The 13102-nt window shown below is 42.2% G+C and overlaps 1 protein-coding gene across 3 annotated transcripts in view; it reads right to left on the bottom strand.

The window, feature by feature from the left end:
• The window catches only part of rnf38 (ring finger protein 38), a 271228-nt gene that overhangs the window by 31875 nt on the left and 226251 nt on the right, over positions 1-13102 (bottom strand). For all 3 annotated transcript variants that reach the window (XM_085983718.1, XM_085983721.1, XM_085983725.1), the window contains exon 7: positions 8673-8834. In XM_085983718.1, the coding sequence (XP_085839844.1) occupies positions 8673-8834 (162 nt within the window). The remainder of the gene's footprint in view (positions 1-8672; positions 8835-13102) is intronic.

Genomic DNA, 13102 nt, shown 5'->3' with positions numbered 1-13102 from the left:
CTATTGGTTCGCTTTACAAGAACTATTTGTCTTGTTTATAAAACAACATTAATTGACTTCAAGTGCCTTCTTATGTGCAGCAATGCTTTGGATGCATGTTAGCCAAACGCAGCATGAATACCTCTGAGATCTGCCACAGTTTCTCAAACTGGATCTCTTGAGAGCACCTTCAGCAGATTGAGGCAATAGTTCAGGGTAGCAGACACTTGAGGGTTGGCTCGCTGATCTCAAGCTTCTGCTACTGCCACCCTCTCTGGAACATTCTATTCGGCACTGACTGAGGGTGCAAAGAAATGCTCTCTGGGATAGCCAGTGTTTGGGAAAGGAGGGTTCAGTTGGAAGGAGGGTGTTAATGAGCGGCTGGCATTATGGTGCGAAAGCAACAAAGCTTCCTTCAAAAATAACTAGGAATGTTTTTTAGAACAATAAGACCCACACCTCTACTGAGTCAGAGCAGGGAGACTTGAGAAGAACATTGAGGTAACTGTTGAGAATCATTTAAACTGGACAGGTGGGGTGAGGGTAGCGAGACATTATGGGGAAGAAGGTTGTCAACTGGAGGGTGTGGACACACCAAACCTGAGAGGTTATATGGACTGGAGGCCAGGGGCAGGCAGGCACTGCAGTACATGAAAGGTGGGAGATCCATATTAAGATACATGTACATGAATGAGTTCTAGAAACATTAAAGAAAGAAGAATTTGCATTTACATAACACCTTTCACAAACTCAGGACATCCCAAAATATATCCAAGGCTGAGACAGATAGATTTTTGGAATCTAGGGGAGTCAAGGGATATGGCGATCGTGCGGGAAAGTGGAGTCGAGGTCGAAGATCAGCCATGATCTTACTGAAGGGCGGAGCAGGCTCGAGTTGTACAAGGTATTGGTGAGACCGCACCTGGAATACTGCATACAGTTTTGGTGTCCATACTTAAGAAAAGACATACTTGCTCTCGAGTCAGTACAAAGAAGGTTCACTCGGTTAATCCCGGGGATGAGGGGATGGACATATGAGGAGAGGTTGAGTAGATTGGGACTCTACTCATTGGAGTTCAGAAGAATGAGAGGCGATCTTATTGAAACATATAAGATTGTGAAGGGGTTGGATCGGGTGGATGCGGGGAGGATGTTCCCGATGATGGGTGAAACTAGAACTAGGGGGCATAGTCTTAGAATAAGGGGCTGCTCTTTCAAAACTGAGATGAGGAGGAACTACTTCCCTCAGAGGGTGGTAGGTCCATGGAATATGCTGCCCCAAAAAGCTGTAGAAGCTACATCATTACATAAATTTAAAACAGAGATAGACAGTTTCCTAGAAGTAAAGGGAATAAAGGGTTATGGGGAACGGGCAGGAATTTGGACATGAGTCTAGGTTCAGATCGGTCATGGCCCTGCGGGTAGCGGAGCGGGCCCAGGGGCCATGTAGCCTGATCCTGCTCCTATTTCGTGTGTCTAATTCTGTTAGATTCAGGAGATGGTTCAGTGATAGTAGATTGGCGGTTAGGATCAGATCAGCCATGACCTTATTGAATGGCGGAGCAGGCTCGAGGGGCCGATTGGCCTACTCCTGCTCCTATTTCTTATGTTCTTATGTTCTTATGCCGCATGGTCTACTCCTGCTCCTAGTTCTTATGTTCTTAAATAAATATTGATGTGGACAAAGAAGCTATTGATGTGGACAAAGAAGCATACAGAGGACAGGTGACGCAGGGCTAGCAGAAGTGGCCGTTGATGCACAGAGGTCTGGAATGCTGCCTGCCCTTCCCGAGTTGTCTTGGATCACAGAACTCAATAGGCCTGCTTTTCAACAGAAGATGCTACAAAACTTGGACTGTGTCGAGCAGTCACAGCCAACTACAACTCATTTGTAGAGTGTTTATGGACAACCATGAGGAACTGATTCAGATAATTTAATTCAGTTTTGCCCAGTTGGTAGAACTCTCACCTGAATCAGAAGGTTGTGGGTACAAGTCCCATTCCAGGACTTGAGCACATAAACTAGACTGCCATTTCAGTGCATTTACTGAATGATATAGAAGATTGTATGGCACTATTTGAAGAGGAGCAGGATGTTGTTCCGGTGTTCTGGTCCACAATCCTCCCTCAACTAATACCATCGAAAACCGATTAACTTGTTCATTTGATTTCCGGTTTGTGGGTCCCTGCTTGCACAAATGTGTTGCCATGTTTGCTTACATAATAACAATGACTGCACGTCAAAAGGTAATTAATTAGTTATGAAGTAATTTGAGACGTCCTGCAGCCTAAACACTAAAGCGGTTTGCCCATTCTGTAAAGCAGCACATTTACTGAACCAGTACATCATGAGGTATAAATATTACATACCTTCCTAAAACTGAAAGATACAGGAGCATCACAGATATAACATCTGTAATATTTACTACCACTTTCTAAAACTTCCTTACCAGGCAAATAACTCTCCTTTAATCCCCCAAATATCTTGGCCAAGTGTTTCCGCTTTGGGCGCAAACTGCGTTCAAAATTGCGCTAGTTTTCAGAAGTGGTTTTTTTTGCTCAAGTTTCCACTCATTCATTTGCATATTGCCAAATGTAAAATCTGCCATGAACCATCGCAATCAGGCAGCATTTTAGAACGTAATTTAAAAAAAATTGCATTAAAATATATTCCTTGATATATTTAAGAGTGGTAACCTGGTGCAGTTTTATTAATATAGCTGAAAATGGGTTTATCACAAAAAAATAAGCATTTTTAATCCATATCTAGTCCACCACCTGTGAGTCACCTAATTTTAAATAACCAAAAATGACTTCAAAAAAACTATACAGAACCATTTACTGGTTATATTGGTGTAGTCAGTGTCTTAGTAAATTAAAACAAAAAATAAACGCTTTTAATAATGTGTTCATTAGTGTCCTTGCACGTAAAAAAAACAGCTTTAAGAACCTCCTCAAAGGCCCACAAACAGGCTCTGTTAGTGGAAACTCGCAATGCTGATTAATTCAATCTGGGGCATTGCCAGTTTTGTGGGCAGGATCAGATTTTAACGCTTTTTTTTTTAAACCAAAGCAAAAGATCGTGGAAATTCAATTTGTGCTGCTCGAAATTCCCTGATCTTTTGTGGTTTGGCCAATTTCGGGTGAATTGCGCCATAGCAGAAACTCCAGCCCCTTATTTCCAATTACTTGCGTTAAAAATATATTTTTCTTCTACCTTCCATGGTGGATTTATGGTATTTACTTTAAGATGCAAGTACTTTATTTTGATATTCTTCTTCCCTCCGTTCTTTTACTCAGTTATTTACATGATTACGGAAGATATTTTTTCCCCCCATATTTCCTGCAGTTCATCATCAAAGTGTTTCATAAATATTCCTTCTACCCCTGATGCAATCATCCTCCTCGTCAATAACAAAAATCCTCAGCCCGAAAAACAGCATTAGCTCAGATTTCTTTTAATTTAATGGCTTCAATTATATAAAATGCTATAAAAATGAAATAAATTAGATTTGGATGAATTTGCTCTGCTGCTCGAGCCTCAGTTGTTTTTGTAAATGTTCTGCCTGGTTGTCATTCCCCAGAAGAAGTGTTTAAAAACTACAATACCATGATGGATCTCCTGCTCACACACACAATTTGTCATCAGAATCTGCAATTCCCCAGCACTTTTCAAACTGATCATCATGTGATATGAGCTGCTGTAGTGACTCTAGGCATTGGGGTTCCCCAAGACCAGGCTAAAAACTAACGCCCATAATGCATCTAGCTCTCTCTCTCTCTCACACAGAATTTATTTTATAAATGTTAGTTCCAGCTTATACATGGATAGGATTGAAGGAGGAAAATGACAACTGAAAAGCAGTTTAAAGAAATTATTTAAGCAACTCAATTGTGTGTTTTTGTGATTCTTGCTGGTTCCAGATTGCTGAAAATATCTCTGAGGAATTTAATTTGGTTGGTTTTGTGGTGCTTACCTGTTGCTGATTGGAATCTTTCCTGCCTATTTAGTGAATGAAACTGCTATTTGATTACTTCACATCTAATTAAAGGATATTTGAACCAATTATATCGGTGAACTTAACAGATAGCAGTTATTTGAGCCCATCACGATTTTTTGCCCTATAGACGTGCGTTTTGTGGCATGCTGCCTTTGATATGTCACGTCTTGAGGTGTGATGCTACAGACATGTTAGATGGAAGACTTTCAACTTCAGCTAGGTACCACATTTTACTTAACTAGCTTTCCTCTCAATCATTCCTGCAAATATTAGGAAATCTTCAGGTACAATTAAAAATAAATGGAGATCACCATTTTTCATAGGAGCCTAAATAAAGGCTGAACTATATATTATTTTTGCACATCACATACATATGAGTGAAGTAAGGTCACAATGAATAGAATTATATTACAGTATAAATACAAACAGAAAATTCTGGAAAACACTTAGCAAGTCAAGCAGCATCTGGGGAAGAGAAGATTGGGACCGTTTCTGGGGAAGGTGGTATCTGTACAAGCCGGACGGTTTACACCTCAAGAGAGCCGGGACCAATATTCTCGCGGGGAGGTTTGCTAGTGCTGTGGGGGGAGGGTTTAAACTAACTTGGCAGGGGGATGGGCACCAGCATATAGAAGTAGAAAAGAGGAAAAAGGTGCATGAAAGAGTAAGTGTGTTGCATAGTACTAGAGGTGGAAGTAGTACCATATTAGATAGGAGCAGACTAAGAAAAATTCAAATATGGGTTAGAATGCATGCACGTAAACGCACAAAGTGTGGTGAATAAGGCTGGTGAGCTACAAGCACAATTAGCTGTGTGGCAATATGACGTTGTGGCAATAGCAGAAACGTGGCTTAAAAACGGTGAGGACTGGGCACTTAATATTCAAGGATACAAGGTGTTCAGAAAAGATAGGGAAGAAAAAAAGGGAGGTGGGTGGCAGTGCTGATTAAGGAAGACAGTGCAGCATTGGAAAGGGCGGTGTTCTCGAGGGGGCAAGGACAGAATCCATTTGGTTAGATTTGAGGAGCAAAAAGGGTATGATCAAACTATTGGGGGTATTTTATAGGCCTCCAAATAGTGCGAGGGCGATAGACGAGCAAATCTGCAGGGAAATCACAGATATGCAAGAGCTATCGAGTGGTGATATTGGGGGACTTTAATTACCCAAATATCGATTGGGATAATGCTAGGGTAAAGGGTAAGGAGGGGGAGGAATTTCTGAAATGTGTTCAGGAGAATTTCCTTGATCAGTATGTTCTTGGCCTAACTAGGAAGGAGGCATTGCTGGATCTGGTGCTGGGGAATGAGGTGGGCCAGGTCGACCAAGTGTCTGTGGGAGAACACTTGGGTACGAGTGATCATCGTATCATAAGATTTAGATTAGCAATGGAGAGGAGCAAGGAACAATCTAGGGTGGAACTTCTAAACTGGAATAGGGCTAACTTCAATGGGATGCGAAAGGATCTAGCCAGAGTAAAATGGATCCAAAGACTGACAGGAAAAACTGTAACGGAACAATGGGTGATCTTTAAGGAAGAGATGTTCCAAGTACAGGCTAGGTACATTCCAACAAGAGGGAAGGGTAAGGGAACCAAAGCAAGGGCTCCTTGGATGACGAGGGAGATAGAGAAGATGATGAAACAAAAAAGAGGGTGAATGGTGAAATCGTCAAGGGAGAACCAGACCAAATACAATTAAGTTGAGAGGGGAAATGAAGATGGGCAAAGAGAGAATATGAGAGTAGAATGGCAGTTAACATAAAAGGGAACCCAAAAATTTTCTACTGGCATGTAAACAGTAAGTGGGTAGTAAGAGGCGGGGTGGGGCCTATTAGGGATAAAGGTGGTGGCAGCACGGTGGCATAGTGGTTAGCACTGTTGCCTCACAGCGCCAGGGACCCGGGTTCGAATCCGGCCTCGGGCGACTGTCTGTGTGGAGTTTGCACATTCTCCCCGTGTTTGCGTGGGTTTTCTCCGGGTGCTCCGGTTTCCTCCCACAGTCCAAAGATGTGCGAGTTAGGTTGATTGGCTATGATAAATTGACCCTTAGTGTTAGGGGGATTAAATACGTGGGGTTACGGGGATAGGGTGGGATATGTGTTGGTGTAGGGGTTACGGGGATTGGGTGGGATATGTGTCGGTGCAGGCTCGATGGGCCGAAATGGCCTCTATCTGCACTGTGGGGATTCTGTGATTCTGTGATATGCTTAGAGGCGCAGGGCAAGGCTAGAATGCTCAATGAGTGCTTTCTTTCGGTGTTTACTAAGGAGGTGGATGCTGACAAAATATCGGTAGAAGTGGAAAAGGTAGAAGCAATGGAAGGGGTGAAAATTGATAAGACAGGTTGTACTAGAAAGGCTGGGTATGCTTAGACTGGATAAGTCGCCTGGTCCAGATGGCTTGCATCCCAGATTGCTAAGGGAATTGGGGGAGGAGATAGCGCAAGGGCTTGCCATAATTTTCCAATCTTCCCTAGATGCGGGGGAGGTGCCTGAGGATTGGAAAGTGGCAAATGTGGCACCATTGTTCAAGAAAGGGCGTAAGGACAATCCTAGTAACTACAGGCCGGTCAGTTTATCAGTAGTGGATAAAGTTTTAGAAACAATAATCAAGGAAAAAATTAACGGGCACTTGGAGAGGTTTAAGCTAATTAAGGAGACCAACACGGATTTATAAAAGGCAGATCATGTTTGACTAATCTAATTGAATTTTTTGATGAAGTAACAGGGAGGATCGATGAAGGGAATGCACTGGATGTTGTCTACATGGATTTTAGGAAGGTGTTTGACAAAGTACCACATCGAAGGCTGATTAACAAAATTGAGGCTCATGGAATAGGTGGGTCAGTGGCAGCTTGGATAAGGAATTGGCTTAGGGACAGAAAACAGCGAGTTGTGGTAAATGGCAGCTTTTCAGACTGGAGGATGGTAGACAGTGGTGTTCCCCAAGGGTCAGTGCCGGGGCCACTGCTTAATAATTATATATATATATAAAATAAATATAAAAAAGTGACCTGGATATTGGAATACAAAGTAGAATTTCTAAATTTGCCAATGACACCAAACTTGGGGCTGTGGCAAACAGTGAGGGTGATACCAATCGACTGCAACAGGACATAGAGCGGCTAGCAGAATGGGCAGACAAAATTTAATACAGAGAAGTGTGAGGTGATGCATTTTGGCAGAAGGAACAGGGAGAGGCAATATACACTTAATGGCACAGTTTTAAAGAGTGTGCAGGGACAGAGGGACCTAGGAGTTAATGTGCATAGGTCCCCGAAGGTGGCAGGACATATTGAGAGAGTGGTTAACAAAGCATATGGGATCTTGGGCTTCATAAATAGAGGTATCGAGTACAAAAGTAGAGAAGTTATGCTGAACCTTTATAAAGCCCAGGTTAGGCCACAACAGGAGTATTGCGTCCAGTTCTGGTCACCACACTTTAGGAAGGATGTGAAGGCCCTAGAGAGGGTGCAGAGGAGATTTACCAGAACGGTTCCGGGGATGGGGGATCTTAGCTACAAGGACAGGTTGGAGAAGTTGGACTGGTTTTCATTAGAGCAAAGGAGGTTGAGGGGTGATTTGATAGAGGTGTACACGATGATGACGGGTTTGGATAGGCTAGACGGGGAAAAGCTGTTCCCACTAGTTGATGGTACAAGGAGTGGGGAACACAGATTTAAGGTTTTGGGCAAGAGATACGGTGGGGGGGTTGTGTGAGGAAAAACTTTTTTTACACAGTGAGTGGTGAGGACCTGGAACTCGCTGCCGACGGAAGCGGTGGAAGCGGACACACTCAGTGTTTTCAAGCAGAGACTGGATAGGCACTTGAGGGAAATAAACTTGCAGGGCTACGGGGATAGAGTGGGGGAATGGGACTGACTCGATTGCTCTGCAGAGAGCCGGCACGGACTCGATAAGCCGAATGACCTCCTTCTGTGCCGTTATGACTATGACTCTACGGTAGGGTTAACCTTTCAGGTCAATGACCTTTCTTCAGAACCGGGGTGCCAGCATTTTCTGTTTTAGTATTTTGTTTTTTAGGACTATATTAAAAGATCTAGTTTGAAATTTAGCAAGGAAAGTTTAATTTTGTTTTTGAAAATAGATGCATTTTGTATTCATGTGATATCATTGAATTGATGTCACGTGAAGTTCAAATATCAGATCTAAATATATTATTTTGGATAAAATTGTTTCTAAATAAAATTTTCAACAAAAGCCAATGCTCATCCTTTGGAACTTACTTTTGTTTCAAGTTTGAAAAAACAGTAAAGCCACATAATACTTTATTTAGCATAATTTGTATTCATGTTTAACCACTATTCAGAGCACCTAAAACATTTCTATATTTACACTGTGCTAAAATTAACTTGGTCTGGAGAATTTTAGTACATTAGCTGCAAGCACCACAAGTCATCTTGGAAAATCATTCAAAGCCACCTCCTTATAGTGTCACACAACTCCAGTGAGTTCTTTGTCAAATCCATTTAAATCAGATGTATGTGGTAAACTGGGGATAGTAGAATCAAGAATATCGGACTCAGTATTTGAAAAGGCATATAACAAGGAAAGATCTCAGAACACAGTACAAATCCTCTTGCTCTTCCCGTGCCAGGGACAATTGCATTTCACCCTGCAGTAATACTCAAACACCCATTGGTACAAAGCAAAGAAGCAGTCCAATACTCACTACTCCAAAGGGCAGCTCTTGGTGCAGAGGGTCATGTGGCAGGAACTGGAGTGGTGCAGAAGGAGGCAGGGTAGTTGGGTGCGGTGACGGAGGATAAGTAAAACCGCCAACAGGAAGATGTTCTCCTAGTAACTCCACTTCATTCTCTATCCTTTGTAAAGGCTGACAAGAGATTGGTAGAATTTATTAAGCATTGTTTCATTGGTTATCAGTCAGTATGACATTTTGTCTGTTGTGCTAAGTGTTTTTGGAACTGTAATTTTTGAAATATTTCAGACCAAATAGGCAATTTAAAAAATTCATCAGGCTTTGATAAATCAGAGAAATTTTATATAACATATAACTTCTGTGTAAAAAGTTCAAAACTATTATCAGTGCTTTCAAGTTTTTGATGAACATTAATGTTTCTAATGTGACTCCCACTACATCAAGTGATTTTTCTGTTCACATATTGGGACTCCCAGTGACATGTGCATTATTACCCTCTCTTTCCCAAGGGCAGGATCTTGTGCTGGCAGTATCTGAACAGAAACCAGCAGCATCAGAATATGTCCAGGGCACAAAGAGGCACCCAAAGAGAAGTCAGATGGACAGCAAGTGCATCCCAATTAAATGTATTGCACTCTAGTCACTATATCTGATCTATGGAATGGAGTCTTCACATCACTTTTCCACAAAGTGCAGTCATAGTTAATGGGGCAAGTTGATCAATTAACAAAAATAGAAGTCAGCAGATTGTTACCCGGAAACTAAATAGGTTCCTGTGCCAGATGGAATATAGGCTAAAACCTTTAAGGAACTGAAGGATAAAAGTAGTGATTAGGGTTATACAGGAAACTTTGGTTTATCCGGAGGTTAACTGTCCGGAATGCTCGAGCCACCGGCAAAAATCAGGAGCCGTTTTGTTAGTTTTTTTTTCTTTTCGTTGCTTCTTTTCCCCACCAGTCAGGCTCTGCAAGGTCTCACTGAAGCTGTTGCTAAGCTACAGAGATGCTTGCAAGGTACGGCCGACTGTTTAGAAGCTGCTGCTAAGCAACAGGGTTTGTTGCCAGATACGGAGCTCAAAATCTCCATATGTTTCAACATTAGCGCTGGTTTGTCCGGCAGTTTTGATGGGACGGCAACAGCTCGGTCCCGTCGGTGCCGGATAGCACAAAGTTTCCTGTACAGATATTAACAGCAATGCTTGCAATTCTTTTCCAGAGGAGGAATTCAGTTTTCTTAAAGTAGGGGATCAACTGGGGTGGGGGATTCTTGATCAAATGATTGTAGATGATCTCTGGATGGACCAGGTGATGGGTCAAATTGGCTTTTCTTGATCTGACTGTCTCACGTTCTTATGACTACAGTAATATTTGGAAAAGTGGTAATTCCCTTGAATACAGATTGGTTCCACTGGTATCATAAAGTAGATCATCTCTGAAAAGAATTCAGCTCCAAGTGGTGGGGTTGCACGAAGGTGTGGTTAGCAATAGGTTTGTGATGAGAGCAGGTTGAATGAGTCTTGCTGAAGCAGGCTGAGACCACCAGTTTCACCTCCCACCAACCAATGCAAAGCAGTGCAATGCCTGACCCAATAGGCTGGAATGTTAAATGGAAACCTCTTTTGGAAATTTGATGTTTGGAGATGGGGAATTAGGGGTAGTTAAGTACTCAGTACTATACCAGTTTACACATCAGACCACCAAAACCAGCATTTATTGCTATCCTGAAAAGGAATACCAAGTGCAATGGTTATATTTATGATTAGGCCAACAGTAGGGAAGGTGCTACCTTGGACCATTACTGCATCAATAGATCCAAACTTCACCTAACCTCAGACTGAGCAGATTACATTTAGCGCTCCAAAGCACCATATAGGAAGTAAGAAGCGGAAGTGTGCCATTGAATCGCAAGCAATAGAGGACCAAATTTGTAGGCAAATTTCATAAAGATAAAAGAACTATACAGTAGTGATAATGGAGGTCTTCAATTATCCTACTATGGACTGGAATAGTAACAGTGTAAAGGGCAAAGAGGGGGATGAATTCCTGAAATGTGTACAAGAGAATTTCCTTGATCAGTATGTTTCTAGCCCAATGAGGAAGGAAGCAGTGCTGGAACTAGTTCTGGGGAATGAAGTGGGGCACCATTTGGGGAGCAGTGATAACAATATAATGTTTAGAATAGTTATGGAAAAGGACAAGGAACAATCAAGCATAAAAATACTTAACTGGAGGAGAGCAAATTTCAGTGAGTTGAAAAAGGATCTAGCCCAGGTGGATTGGAATCAAAAATTGGTAGGCAAAACAGTAATTGAACAACGGGAGGCCTTTAAAGAAGAGATGGTTCGGGTGCAGAGTAAACAGATTCCCATGAAAGAAAAAGGAAGGGTGTCCAAAGCTAGAGCTCCCTGGATGACTAAAGATATAGAGATTAAAATGAAACAGAAACAGGAGGCTTCTGACAAATGTAAGGTTCATAATACAGTAGAGAACCAAGCTGAATACAGAAAGTACAGAGAAGATAAAAAAAAAGGAATAAAAGGGTCACAGAGAGTAGGAGAATAGATTAGTGGATAACATAAAAGGGAACCCAAAAGCCTTTTATAAACATATAAATAGTAAAAGGGTAGTACAGGAAACTCTTTTTTATCCGGCACCGACGTGGTGCCGGTTGATCAAAAAGTCCGGATTACAGAGATGTATACTTACTAAGGTACGAGAGCCCCGTACATGGCCACAGATCCAGGCGTCCCTGTTGCATGGCAACAGGTGCAGGAACCCTGGTTACACGGCCACAGATCCAGGAACCCCGGTTACACGGCCACTAATATGAAGTAAAACTTACCTGAACCTACTCCTGAATTTTGCCGGTTAAGAGAGATTTCCGGTTATTAGGTGCCGGTAAAAAGAGAGTTTCCTGTAAAAGGAAGGGTGGGGTCAATTAGGGACCTAAAACGAGATCTTCTTGTGGAGGCAGAGAGCATGGCTGAGGTACTAAATGAGTATTTTGCATGTGACTTCACTAGAGAAGAGGATGCTGCCAATGCAGCAGTAAAGGAGGGGGCAGTAGTGATATTGGATAGGATAAAAATAGATAAAGAGGAGGTACTTAAAAGGTTGGCAGCATTCAAAGTAGAAAAGTCATCCGGTCCGGAGGGGATGCATCCTAGATTGCTGAAGGAAGTAAGGGTGGAAATTGCGGAGGCTCTGGCCACAATCTTCTAATCCTCCTTAGATATAGGGGTGATGCCAGAGGAATGGAGGATGGCAACTGTTACGCCCCTGTTCAAAAAAGGGGAAGAGGGTAAACCTGGCAATTACAGGCCAGTCAGCCCAATGTCGTGGTGGGAAAACTTTGAGACACAATCATCCAGGACAAAATTAATTGGCACTTGGAAAAGTATGGGCTAATAAATGAAAGTCAGCATGGATTTGTTGAAGGAAAATCGTGTTTGACTAACTTGATCGAGTTCTTCAATGAAGATTGAAGAGGGTAGTGTGGTTGATGTTGTGTATATGGACTTTCAAAAGGCGTTTCATAAAGTACCACATAATAGACTTGTTAGCAAAATTAAAGCCCATGGGATTAAGGGACAGTGGCAGCGTGAATACGAAATTGGCAAAGGGACAGAAAGCAGAGAGTCATGGTGAATGGTTGTTTTTCAGACTGGAGGGAAGTATACAGTGGTGTTCCATAGGGGTCGGTGTTGGGACCACTGCTCTTTTTGATATACATTAATGACCTGGACTTGGGTATACAGGGCATAATTTCAAACTTTGCAGATGACACAAAACTCAGGAAGGTAGTAAACAATGAGGAGGCGAGTAACAGACTTCAGGAGGACGTACACAGGCTGGTGAAATGGGCAGACACATGGCAGATGAAATTTAATGCTGGGAAGTGAAGCGGTGAAGCGATATATTTTGGTAGGAAGAATGAGGAGAGGCAACATAAACTAAAACTAAATGGTACAGTTTTAAAGGGGGTGCAGGAAGAGGGAGACCTGGGGGTGTATGTACACAAATCTTTGAAGGTGGCAGGACAAGTTGAGAAAGCTGTTAAAAAAGCATTTGGATCATTGGCTTTATTAATAGAGGCATAGATACAAAAGCAAGGAAGTTATGTTAAACCCTTATAAAACACTGGTTAGGCCGTAGCTAGAGTATTGTGCTCAATTCTGGGCACATTTTAGGAAGGATGTCTAGACCTTAGAGAGTGTGCAGAAGAGATTTACTAGAAAGGTACTAGCGATGAGGGACTTCAGTTATGTGGGGAGACTGGAGAAGCTGGATTGTAGAGTAGAGAAGGCTAAGAGGAGATTTAATTGAGGTGTTCAAAATGATGAATGGTTTTGATAAGAGTAAATAAGGAGAAACTGTTTCCAGTGGCAGAAGGGTCAGTAACCAGAGAGGGCACAGATTTAAAGTGATTGGCAAAAGAACCAG

The sequence above is a fragment of the Somniosus microcephalus genome, chromosome 1, assembly GCF_052327205.1.
Source record: "Somniosus microcephalus isolate GS21.2 chromosome 1, FLI_Smic_1.0, whole genome shotgun sequence".
Classification (NCBI taxonomy): domain Eukaryota; kingdom Metazoa; phylum Chordata; class Chondrichthyes; order Squaliformes; family Somniosidae; genus Somniosus; species Somniosus microcephalus.
Note: the sequence above shows the minus strand (reverse complement) of the source record. Positions and strands in the feature narration are given on the sequence as shown.